Source organism: Geotrypetes seraphini, chromosome 7, assembly GCF_902459505.1.
Source record: "Geotrypetes seraphini chromosome 7, aGeoSer1.1, whole genome shotgun sequence".
Classification (NCBI taxonomy): Eukaryota; Metazoa; Chordata; class Amphibia; order Gymnophiona; family Dermophiidae; genus Geotrypetes; species Geotrypetes seraphini.
In genome coordinates this window covers 41,151,164-41,163,778 of record NC_047090.1, presented here as the reverse complement: position 1 = coordinate 41,163,778, position 12,615 = coordinate 41,151,164, and the positions used below count along the sequence as shown (strand labels likewise).

The following is a 12,615-nucleotide window of genomic DNA, read 5'->3' as shown; positions in this document are numbered from 1 at the left end:
CTCATCCCGGAAGTGAGGCAGTAGCTTGGGGTCTTAGTTTGCCTGATATGGAAGGGATGATTTGCAAACCTCCTTCACAGTGGGTGTAGGGATGTCTTGGATGTTTTTCTTCCTACTGTAAGTCTCTTGCTTTCTTCTGAGTTGCTTTGGCATTAGCACATGTGAAAGTTCCTTACTGCACCCTTCCTTTTAAGGATGATGTCATCAGAATCTTCAAGTTCTTTGCCTCTGTCTTCAGGTAAAGGGTTATGACCAGTCTAGACCTAAGTGTATAGCAGGATTCAAGGAAAGGAAATTAACAGGCAAGAACAAATTTCACCTTTGTAAGGATTATACCTTCAGGAAGATGAGGCAGTTAAAAGGACATAGACTAGTTTGTGTTTGTAAATAAACTATAAATGTTTACAATCCAATCCAATCCTTAAATTTATATACCGGATCATCCATGAAAAAAGGGCTTGACTCGGTTTGCAAATAAATTCTTAAACATAAAAGAGGAATTTAGAAAAAGACTACAAGTTAAACAATCATTGTTAAAATTCATTTGGACTGGGAATTGAACAATCAATTAATGACAAAACTAAAGGAATGTACAGAATTATGTAGCAAGTGTGTGGCTCCCTGACTGACACTTGTTGGTTAGAATAGGGTGCCTTGAGTTACTTTTCATACTACGAGCCACATACCATTGGAGCTGGTCTTTGCTTTATTGTTGAACAAGATATATTGATAAAATGCTTTTTTCTTCAAGAATGGGTAATTACAGAAGCATTGGCTAGCCAGGAATGATTTTTTTGTGTGTGTTAGTGCACCCTGAACTTAACATGAGTAGGTATTATGTGTACTGGATGTTGACATTGGCCCAGTTCTCTTCTTACTGGCCCATGCTACTGTTACTGGCTGGGTGGGCCTGACTTCAAAGTGATAGTGGTTTGGCCCACTCATGGCTGGCTATACCCTTGGCTGCAGCATTTTGTTTCAATTAAAATACAAGGGATTCTATATAAAGGAACTTGGTGAAAAAAATGCTTGCACCTTGAAGCATCATTTTTCAAAGCAATCATATCTACCCAACTTATTTTGGTTTTCCTTTAACAGTGATTTAAAAAAATGCACTGATCCAATGCATAGTTTTAAACCAATACAAGGTTTTATAAGCAATTCTCTTCAACCTGCTCATCCTTTAGAGCAGGGGTCTCCAAAGTACAGCCTGCGATATGATTTTATACAGCCCGCGGAAGAATTGTGCAGAAATGCGCCAATTGGACTAATTTTCTAATGAGAATCCGCAAAAAACAACAAACCATGGGGTGTTGATAGATTTCAAATGCATTAATGAAAATTGTTTTCAAAATATATTGATATTCCATATTATGTTAATATTAATATTATTGATAACTTTATTTAATACTGAATTGTAACTGTATATTTCGCGGTATTTCTTCGTACTTGTTCAGCCTCGATCGACAGTGTCAATTTGCAGCATATCTTTAAATTGAATCTGGAAGTTCATTACTAGTCGTTACGATAAATACAAGGAAGGAAACTTGATCGATTTTTATAAATTTTTGAACTCTGAACAGTTTCCAAATTTGAAGAAATTTGCTTGTAAATTTATCTCCGTTTTTGGGACAACGTATCTTTGCGAACAAACTTTTTCCCGAATGAAATATATCAAGTCAAAATACAGGGCAAATTTATCTGGTGAACGTTTGAAGTCGCTACGTATAATTAATGTTTTAAAATTTGAACCTCAGTTTTATAAGATTTTAAAAACCACAAAAACAGTTCCATCATTCACATTAATGGTTTTATTATAATTTGTGATGAAAATATGAGAATTTGCTGGCAGTGTTCGTTGTCATTAATATACAATAATTTAATCTCACATACTCTGTAATCAGTTTATAAAATGCTTTGCTTTCATATATCTAGTTATTTATCGTTTTTTTTTTGTTTTTTTTTTTTACTATGACCCGCTGAAAAGTGCTGAAGTACCCAATGTGGCCCGCATGACAAAAAGTTTGGAGACCCCTGCTTTAGAGGATGGAAAGCCATCAATATTGTGTAAATTTGTATCTCATCAAACTTGCCATATGTTCAAATGTGCTATGTGCATTAGATCTGGGGTTAACTTTACCTTTAGATAAGATAAGGGCCTGTCTCAATGAGCAATATTAACATGGAGCTGGGAGGCCTGCATAGTCGCCCATCACAGGCGCGTGGCAGTTAAGGGAGGGGGTACGGGAATTCAGGATAGGTTGGCGGGTCTTTCCCACCACGGGGAAGACCCGCTATTGGAGGGCTGCAGCCAAAAAGATTGTCAGAAGGGGCGCTAAAAACCGAGACTTCGGAGGACTCGGGCTTGCCTGGTCCTCTGAGGCGGCTTTTCCCACTCACTTGCCCTGGGGTTCAGGCACCAGTGGGCCGGTGCCTTGATGGCTCAGGGTGTGGTATCTTCAGCTACTGACTGCTTGGCTCATCAGGGGATGAGCGGTGGGCCGGCTGAGAGCCGTGCCTGGTGGGTCAGGTGACCCTAGAGAATGGGGCATGTGTGGACATGCCACCCTTCAGATCCTTGCTGGGATAGCAGGGTCGGGAGTGTTAAGTTGTTGTTTAGTTGTGTTATGTTGTTAATATATTTAACTTGTAATATTAAATATTATATTAACTTGTAATATTAAATAAACAGGGCTGAGGCTAAGTTGTACCATCAGTTGAGTCTTGCTGGGCTGTGGAAGGGGTTATGGTGGGGGGATAGGGATGGTCTTGGGGAGAGGGCCTATCCAGGTTTCACTGTTAAGGCTCAAGCAGTGCTAAGCCCTGCAGAACCGTAGGTGGTATGGTCTACTACATGATATCTTAAAAGGTCTGACTTATAAGCAAGCTTGCACTACTGTTTTTTAACCCGAAAAATTGTAAAAGCAGATGCAGCAGATGGCATCAGAAAACAATTTAATCTTACTGTGTATCTTTTTCTTGCTAGGATTACAGGCAAGATGTGACTCTTCTATAGAATGGAAATTCAGAAAGAAATGAGCAGATAACAGCGGATGAATATTTCTCTTCTGAAGGGTGTCTCTTTTTCAAAACGATATGCTGATTTGGATGAACTCAAGAGTGAACGGCAAAGTTTTTCTTATTTTGACTGGTATAACTTGGATCATATCTTCCAGTCATCAAAGTTCAGAAATGAAGGCCTGTGAAAGAGAACCCGGCATATATCCACTTTTATAGCTGGTGGTAAAATTCATATGTATATATATATATAGTTTTTTGTTGTTGAAAAGAATTCACTTTGGAAAAGCTAGGAGCTCATGTGATGGATTTATCTTCAGAAATGAACAGACATGGGAGGAATCCAGTAAGTCACAAGCTAGAAGATCAAAAAAAGGTAAGAGAACTTTCTTGATAACTTGATACTTTTTTGGTTGGGCTGGATGCATTCATGATGTCATTGCAGCAAGTTTGGAGAAGTAGACCGAAGGCAGGAGAAGGGGGTATTTTGTCATCGTTTGAATTGCTGATTCAGGCTTCTTTTCTAGTCCTCTATGAATACGTCTAGTAAATACTTGGTGGTCTGCAACCCAGTTGATTTGACTTCAGGCTAACTGCAGCTGATCTGAATTGTATTCTTTTTTGCCATGACCTTCAATTATCATCTTTTCTAACCTAAACTGCATTCCTTAAAAAAAAAAAGATATCTTCTGCTGTAAGCAGTGACATAGAAAGGGGGGGGGGGCAGTCTGCTAAGGGTGCGGCACCCCTTCTCCTCTTTGCCTCCCCCCACTTCTCTCCTTGCCACACATACCCCTTGCCTCCCCTCCCTTTTTTACTTCCCTGGCGCAAGGTTGCAGCATCGGCACTCTGACGCCTATGGGGACCAGCGCCTAGGAAGTGTTGTCAAAGGGTGAGCTGACACCAGCATGCTGCTCACGCCGGAGAAGGTTAAAAAGGTAAAGGGAAGGGGGCGGGGCGCCACCGCCCCTTACTACGCAACTGGCTGTAAGTTATTCAGCAGTGCAGTCATCTGTCCCTTTTTAAATGTTGATTTGTGCCTTACTTAGGCCATAATTATCATTGCAGTGCAGAGTTCTAGCTATCACATTCCAATTTCCTCTGGGACGAGTCTTGTAGGTACTGAATCATAAAAAAAAAAAAAAAAAGACAAAGATGTTGAATTACATAAGCTTCTGAGACCTTGCAGGGCCTCTATTTCATCTGTACTAAAAAGGTATCTTATCCTATAAAGGCTTAGGGTTATCATGCTATATCAAGAGCCTAAGTCGAGGTGGCATTCTGTCTTCTGAACCGGAGCCCTGAAGGCTCTCTCTTTTAAACTAGCTGATAGAAGGATTCCCCAAGCATGATATCTCCTTGTAAGGAGCTTCACAATATCTCCGCTCCTGGCAAATTTTTTTTTTTTTTTTTTTTTTTTGTGTGTGTAAAACTGCTAACAATATTTTTTTTCCTGTATGTACTGTGAATATTATGACGTAAAAAGCTGCTGTGATGATTCTTGATTATCAGACTTAGCTGTTCACCTGTTTTAAGAAATATGTTGTTAATTTACATTACATTATATTACATTAGAGATTTCTATTCTCCCATTACCTTGCGGTTCAAGGCGGGTTACAAAAGAGATTAAAAAAACGGAGGGTTACAATGGAAGAACATTTGTCCTTTATTGAAAGGTAAATTAGGTTATGGAGTTTCAGTGTGGCGGGAAGAGGGAGGGGGAAGTACGGTAAGTTTGAAGATAAGGCTGTTTCAGGAATTTCTTGAAGATTGTAGTTTTTATTTCATTTCTGAAGTTATGGCTGTTTTCAGGAATTTCTTGAAGAGTATAATTTTTATTTCTTTTCTGAACATCTTGTAGTCTGGCGTCATCAGTAGACTGGTTATCTAGTTTAGCTGCTTGAGTGGCCAGGAAGCCATCGTATAGTTTTTTTCTGTTTTACTTCTTTGATGGAGGGGTGTGTGTTTTTCTATGTCTGATTGAGGTGGATTGGATGAGGCGGTTGTTCTGGTAGGTTGGGCTGTCTCCGTTTAAGGCTTTAAATAACATACAGTACAATTTAAATAGTATTCTTTCTTGGATTGGTAGCCAATGTGAGTTGATGTATGCTTCTGTAATATGGTCGTGTTTTCTCAATGAGTAGATGAGTCTCAGAGCTGTATTTTGGATTGTTTGTAGTTGTTTAGTCATTGTAGCAGGGCAGGGGAGGTAGAGGATGTTGCAGTAATCTAGTAGACTTAGTATTAGGGATTGTACTATAAGCTGGAATTGTGTTTTTTCGAAGAATTTCCTGACTTGTCTTAGATTTCTCATCACTGCGAAGGATATCTGTATTGTTTTATTTATTTGTGGTTGCATGGTGCAGCATCGGTCTATAGTCATTCCTAGTAGTTTTATGGTAGTTTGAATGGGATAGTTGATTGTGTTAATTTATATATTGGTTATGGTTGGGACTTTGTCGTTTTCGAGGAGGATGAATTTAGTTTTGTCTGTGTTGAGTTTCAGTTTGTGATCTTTCATCCAGGTTGCTACTGTTTCTAGTGTTCGGTGTAGTATGTTTGTCATGGCGGTCTTTGGTTGATCAAAAGGTATGAGAATGGTGATGTCATCTGCATAACTGTAGGTGGTGATACCTAGATTATCTAGGTATGTTCTGATAGATGCAGTGTATAGTTTGAAGAGAGTAGGGGATAGTGGGGATCCTTGTGGTACTCCACAAGGGTTGGACCAAGGTTCAGATTTTTCTTTATTTTACTCTGTATGTTCTGGATTTTAGGAAGCCTTCAAACCAAGAGTATACTTTATCTGAGATGCCTATTGCATCCAAGATTTGCAGTAGGATGTTATGGTCTACCAGGTCAAATGCTGCTGTAAGGTCTAGTTGTATGAGAAGCATTTTTTTTCCTGTGCTGAGGTGTTGTCTGGCTATGTCAATGAGGGAGCCTAGTAATGTCTGTATGCTGAAGTTGGATCTGAAGCCAGAGTGCGTGGGGTGAAGTATATTATGGTCATCTAGATAGTTGGTGAGGTGTTTGGCTACTAGTCCTTCTGTCAGTTTGACATATAGAGGTATTGAGGCAATGGGTCTGTAGTTGGATGGTTGGTCTGTTGGTCATTTTGGATCTTTTTGGATTGGGGTGATGATGATTTCGCTGAGGTCAGTTGGGAAAAGGCCATCAGTGAGCATGGTTTGTATCCATTGCAGAAGTAGAGTACGGAATTTTGTGCTGGAGGTTGTAAGGAGATATGATGGGCAGTGGTTAAGGTCACAGGATTCGTGGCTGTACTTTTTGTAGAGTTTATTGAATTCAGACCATTGTATGTTGGGGAATTGAGACCATGTTCTGTCAGCTGCAGTTGAATCTTTATCTGTAGGAAGTATTGTGAATTCGTTTAGGTGGGATGGGGTACAATTGAGGGTGGCTCTGGCATTTGTAATTTTGTTCTTGAAGTGTTCTGCTAAGAGGGTGGCTGAGGGGGGTGGGGTATTGTTAGTGGTCATGTAGGGTTTGGTGTCTGTTAGGTCTTTTAATATTTGGAATAGCTGGGTTTCTGTGCCTATTAGATTAGTGTAATGTGCTTTTCTCTTGTCCTTTAGTAGTATTTTGTATTGTTTGTTCGTTTTTTTCCAGGCGGTTTTCGTGTGATCTAGATTAGCTTTTCTCCATTTTCTTTCTAGTCGTCTGCATTGTCTTTTAAGTAGGAGTAATTCATTGTCAAACCATTGATCTGATCTTCTGATGATTCTAGTTTTGGTTTGTAGTGGAGCTAGTTCATCAAGGATTTTGGTAGTCAGATTGTTCCACTGTGAGATGAAGTCCTTGGGGTCACAGTCCTGGATTGTTTCATCTATTTTTGACCAGAATTTTGGGGGGGGTCGATGTGTTTGCCTGAGGTGTAAGTTATTTTTTTGGGTTTAGGTATGGTTTCGTTCTTGGTCCAGTTGATGTTGAATGTGTAGTGGTCTGACCAGAGGGATGGGGACCAGGTTCCATTAGGTGTTTCAATTTCTGGGGAGGATGGTTGATGGGTCATGAAGGCTGCAATGTCAAGTTGGTGTCCTTTTTCATGCGTGGTTTGAGGGTTTAGGATGCGGAAGGATAAGGCATTGAGAAATGATAGACAGTTTTCTGCTGGTTTGGATGCTTGGTCTTCAAGGTGTATGTTTAGGTCTCTTAGGATGAGGTTGTATTCTGCTGTTAATGAGTTTTGGTATATGAGATTTTCAAATTCAGGTCTTACTGTGGTCCAGTTTCCTGGTGTTATGTAGCAGAGCATGCAGTTTAGTGAGTTTTTTAGAGTGGTGCTTGAAAGATGGCAGGCAAGGAAGTCCATTTGTGGGGTGGATGCTTTTTTCGAGTATATTTAGGGTTAGGGAGTCCTTGATTAAGATTGCTAGTCCTCCTCCTCTTTTTTTCTCTCTGCAGGTCACTGTTATTTTGTATCCCTGAGGGCAAACTTCTGTTGTTCTAGGATCTGCGTCTTGAGGTTAACCAGGTTTCTGTGAGGAAAAGGCAGTCTAGGTTTTCGGTTTTTATCCAGTTTTTTATGTGCTCTATTTTAGGTCCTAAGGCTCTGATGTTTAAGTAGGCACATGTAAGGATGGTGATATCTGTTTGGAAATTGTGAGTCGTTTCAGGGTAGATGAGTATTTTATGAGGAGGCTGAGGTTTGGTCTTGGGAGGTGGTCTTCTTCTCCAAGCTAGGGTGATGGGATGTTGAGCACTGGTTTGGTGGTTTGAGCTCTAACTATTGGGGTTCTCCTGTTGTGGTGTTGGATTTTGTTTGCAGGGGAGCATGTGGGTGGGGCTGGCAAGTTGTTTGCTACTGCTTTCCAACTGGTAATGTGGAGGATTATCAGTAGGGTGGCCAGGGTGTGTGTTTGTGTGATTAGCTTCATTTGGGGAGCGGGGGGCTATGGGTCTGGATTTTACTGACATAAAATCTTGTGGGTCTGGGGGGGCAGGAATGGGGGTGGAATAGGGTGTGACTAGAGCAAACAGGGTGGAGCCACATGTTGGTTTTTTTTTAAATGAGGAAATATGGTAATCCTACTATTTATTTATGGTATCATATGTTTCTCTTTTTCTTTAAAAATAAATTGCAGTATCTATTTCTTGCATCAAAATAATCCCAAATAATACATATAAAATTATCTATATCTTCACGGATATATTTAGATTTTAGCAAAGCCTTTGACAATGTTCCATACAGGCGTCTAATAAATAAACTGAGTGCACTTGGTATGGGTCCCAAAGTGATGAGCTGGGTCAGGAACTGGTTGAGTGGAAGGCGACAGAGGCTAGTAGTTAATGGAGATTGCTCTGAGAAAAAGGATGTTACCAGTGGTGTGCCTTAAGGTTTGGTTCTTGGGCCTGTTCTTTAACATTTTTGTAAGTTGTCGGATAAGATTTGCCTCTTTGCGGATGATACCAAAATCTACAATAGAGTAGATACCCCTGATGGGGTGGAAAACACGAGGAAAGACCTAGCGAAGCTTGAAGAATGATCTGAAATGTGGCAGCTACAATTTAATGCTAAGAAATGCAAGGTCATGCATTTGGGCTACAGAAACCCGAGGGAACGGTACTGTTTAGGGGGTGAAGAACTTTTGTGCACGAATGAGGAGCAGGACTTGTGTGTGACAGTATGTGATGATCATAAGGTGGCCAAACAGGTTGAAAAGGTGATGGTGAAACTAGAAGGATGCTAGGTTGCATAGGGAGAGGTATGGCCAGTAGGAAAAAGGAGGTATTGATGCCCCTGTATAAGACTCTGGTGAGATCTCTTTTAGAATATTGTGTATAATTCTGGAGGCCACACCTTCAAAAATATACAAAAACGATGGAGTCGGTCCAGAGGAAGGCTTCTAAAATGTTTGTCATAAGGTTTAAGGGGACAGACTTAAAGATCTTAATGTGGAGGAAAGGAGGGAGAGGGGAGATATGATGGAGACATTTTAATACCTTTGTGGCATAAATGCACATGAGGTAAGTCTCTTTCATTTGAAAGGAAGCTCTGGAATGAGAGGACATATAGAATACAGTTAAGAGATGATAGGCTCCAGAGTAATCTAAGGAAATACTTTTTTATGGAAAGGATGGTAGATGCGTGGAACAGTCTCCCGGAAGAGGTGGTGGAGACAGAGGTTGTCTGAATTCAAGAGGGCCTGGGGATAGGCACGTGGGATCTCTTAGACAGAGGAAGAGATAATGGTTAGTATAGATAGGCAGACTGGAAAGGCTGTTTGGCCTTTATCTGCCATCATGTTACAGTGTTTCTATAACCATAAAGTTCTATGACATCACAAAGCAGGTGTAAAGAGCCTTAGCCAATAGGGGGAGGAGGAGATAGGGGATACTGCAGATGGGCAGACTAGATGGGCCATTTGGCCTTTATCTGCCATCATGTTTCTATGTTGAGCAGGTAGGAGTCAAGACACACAAGCAGGTGATGTCGTCTGACAGCTCCAGGATGGAATAGCCCTCCCCTGAGCCTGCAGAAGTCTCCTCTGGATTTGTGACAAAACAACTTATTTTTATATGTGTTTTCAATGTACTGTTCATATTTTCAATGCTCAAGTTCCCCTCTCCCCCTCCCCACCAGACAAGGCATTGTGGTGCTCTGAACCAACTTTTTTAGTAACCCCACCCTACCCCGTCTGCTGTCCAGTATCTCTTTCTACTCTTTTCCTGTCAGTGACCCAATATCTTCTCCTCTCAAGTCCCCCTCACCCTTGCAAGAATTTGAGCGAATACTAAAAATAAATAAATATATATATATGTATATTTTTTAATGTGAAATTTGGTGCTTAATGATGTTGGGTTTCAGGTGACAGCAGATTCTGTTTGGTGAGTATGTTTGTATACATAATAATTGTTTTATTATGCATGTATTATTTGTAATCCACCTCGGACAAAGACGGACTAGAAATAGTAAATTGAAAATGATAGGGCATCAAAATCCCAGTTTGGCATTTTTCCTTCTCTCTTTACCTGCAGCTACAGAACTTTAGGTGGAGGGACAGAGCGAAGGGAAGAGAGGAGAGATCCTAAACTAGGATTTTGGTGACCTTTTATTACTGGCGCCGTAGGCTAATGCCTCACCTGGTCCATACATTGAGCCTTTTGGTTGTGCCTCCTTTGTGCAGGAAAATTCCACTTTAAAGACCTACATCTGTGCTGAAAAAAATGGAAGGCATCATTAAGGGAATATAAAAATAACATTGAGCATAGATCTGATGTGTTTTTTTTTTCCCCTCCTGGAAAAAAAGTCTGCTTATGCTAACACTTATAAAATCGTATTAATCAACACTAAACTAGAAACCTGATGTGCGAGAGCTAACGAGTTTCTTCAGCTTTGATTTTGCTTGCACTTATTTGAGCTCTTTTGGATAACAAGGCTTAATCAAGTTTTATATGGCAAGACAATTAGGAAGCAAAGCATTAGCGTGTTTTGCTAGCTCAGCATGTTAAAATATACTCACATTTGTAACAATGACAAAAACGAGGACAGTAAAGCACTAACCATACAAATTACAAATTAAATACTACATTGAATGAACGTGATTATAGCTCAGTGGTTTCCAAACTTGTCTTGGGGGAGACCCTAGCCCGGTGTCCCGCAAACTTTTCAGCCAGAAGACACACTAAACCCAGTGCCCCGGCCAGAAGGCCACCTGAAAGTGTGCGGACGTCGACGTGATGATGTCATCACATCTATATCCGTGCATGCGCAGAGGCCCATCTGGCCATGTCCCTGAACCTGTCACTTCAGTGGAGGATCCTGGAGGAGAGGAGGATAGACGCCAGTGAGGAGAAGAGTCTTCGGCGCCGGCTGACTGCCTACAGCAGTGTTTCTCAACTTGGTCCTAGAGTACCCCCTTGCCAGTCAGGTTTTCAGGATATCCACTATGAATATGCATGAAATACATTTGCATATAATAGAGGCAGTGTATGCAAATCAAGTTTATGCAAATTCATTGTGGCTATCCTGAAAAGCTGGTAAAGGGGTACTCCAGGACTGAGTTGAGAAACACTGGCCTACAGGACGTGCCTCTCATGGTGAGAGGTACATCCTATAAACCACAGGTGTCAGTCAGTCCTCGAGGGCCACAATCCAGTTGGGTTTTCAGGATTTCCCCAATGAATATGCATGAGTTCTATTAGTATACAATTAAAGCAGTACATGCAAATATATCTCATGCATATTCATTGGGGAAATTCTGAAAACCCTCGAGGACCGACTTTGACACCCCTGCTATAAGCAGTCAGCCTGCACAAGCGTCTCTCCTCCTTACTGGTGACTCGTCGGTGCACACCTGGAATCTGCACTCAGAAGAATATATATTAATTTTAAGGCCACATAGTGATCTCCATAGATCCCAACATCTTTCTGGCTCCAGCCACTGCCTTGCCACATTGTTTTGCTGCATTAAGATCTTCCAGCACTATCAACCTGTAACATTAACTTTGTAGAACTGGAGAACATTAACACCACTTAATTCAATTGCAGAATGATAAGCTGCAGGTAACTAATGTAAAGCTTTCAATCATTGTCAGTAGAGAAAACCACCACATTTTATATCCATGAAGAATATGTGGTCAATATTCCTATAGCCCTGAAATGTTATACAGAATCAACCTGTTGATCCTAATCCAGTGTTTGTACATCCATCCGATTCTAGAAGTAGGAAACGTCTACGCAGTGATTCTGTCAGACCTTTTACATCTCCCCCAACCAGCCCAGCCCCTAGAGCAGGGGTGTCAAAGTCCCTCCTCGAGGGCCGCAATCTATTTGCATGCACTGCTTTCATTGTATGCTAATAGATCTCATGCATATTCATTGGGGAAATCCTGAAAACCCGACTGGATTGCGGCCCTCGAGGAGGGACTTTGACACCCCTGCCCTAGAGAATCAGAAGGACGATCCTAAGAGGTTTTTTTAGACCAAATTTGGTCCCAAGATCAACCATTCAATGCTCAGAGAGTGCAACTTCAAGAGTCTCAACAATTTTATATCACCCAAGGCAGGGGGAGAGATAGAGGTACAGTGGTGCCTCGCATAACGGACGCCTCGCACAGCGAACGCTGCGCACAACGAACTTTATGTCTTGATTCGTACAACGAACTTCGTTTCACACAACGAAGTCGCCCGAGCTGCATCCTTCCGCGCAGGCACTGCGCTTAACTGCCCTCTCTCCGCCTGGCTCCCTCTTGCCCCCCCGACTCCCCGACACGATCGGGGCAAGAGGGAGCTCAAGCCCTCTTGCCCCCCCGACTCCCCGACACGATCGGGGCAAGAGGGAGCCCAAGCCCTCTTGCCCCCCCGACTCCCCGACACGATCGGGGCAAGAGGGAGCTCAAGCCCTCTTGCCCCCCCGATTCCCCGACACGATCGGGGCAAGAGGGAGCCCAAGCCCTCTTGCCCCCCCGACTCCCCGACACGATCGGGCCAGGAGGGAGCCCAAGTCCTCCTGGCCACGGCGACCCCCTAACCCCACCCTGCACTACATTACGGGCAGGAGGGATCCCAGGCCCTCCTGCCCTCGACGCAAACCCCCCCCTCCCCCCAACGACCGCCCCCCCCAAGAACCT

General features: G+C 42.1%; 1 protein-coding gene across 3 annotated transcripts in view; it reads left to right on the top strand.

Moving 5' to 3' along the window:
• NAV3 (neuron navigator 3) overlaps positions 1 to 12,615 on the top strand; it is a 673,864-nt gene that overhangs the window by 157,062 nt on the left and 504,187 nt on the right. For all 3 annotated transcript variants that reach the window (XM_033951509.1, XM_033951507.1, XM_033951508.1), the window contains exon 2: positions 2,987 to 3,394. In XM_033951509.1, coding sequence (XP_033807400.1) covers positions 3,323 to 3,394 — 72 coding nt within the window. In that variant the 5' untranslated portion in view covers positions 2,987 to 3,322. The remainder of the gene's footprint in view (positions 1 to 2,986; positions 3,395 to 12,615) is intronic.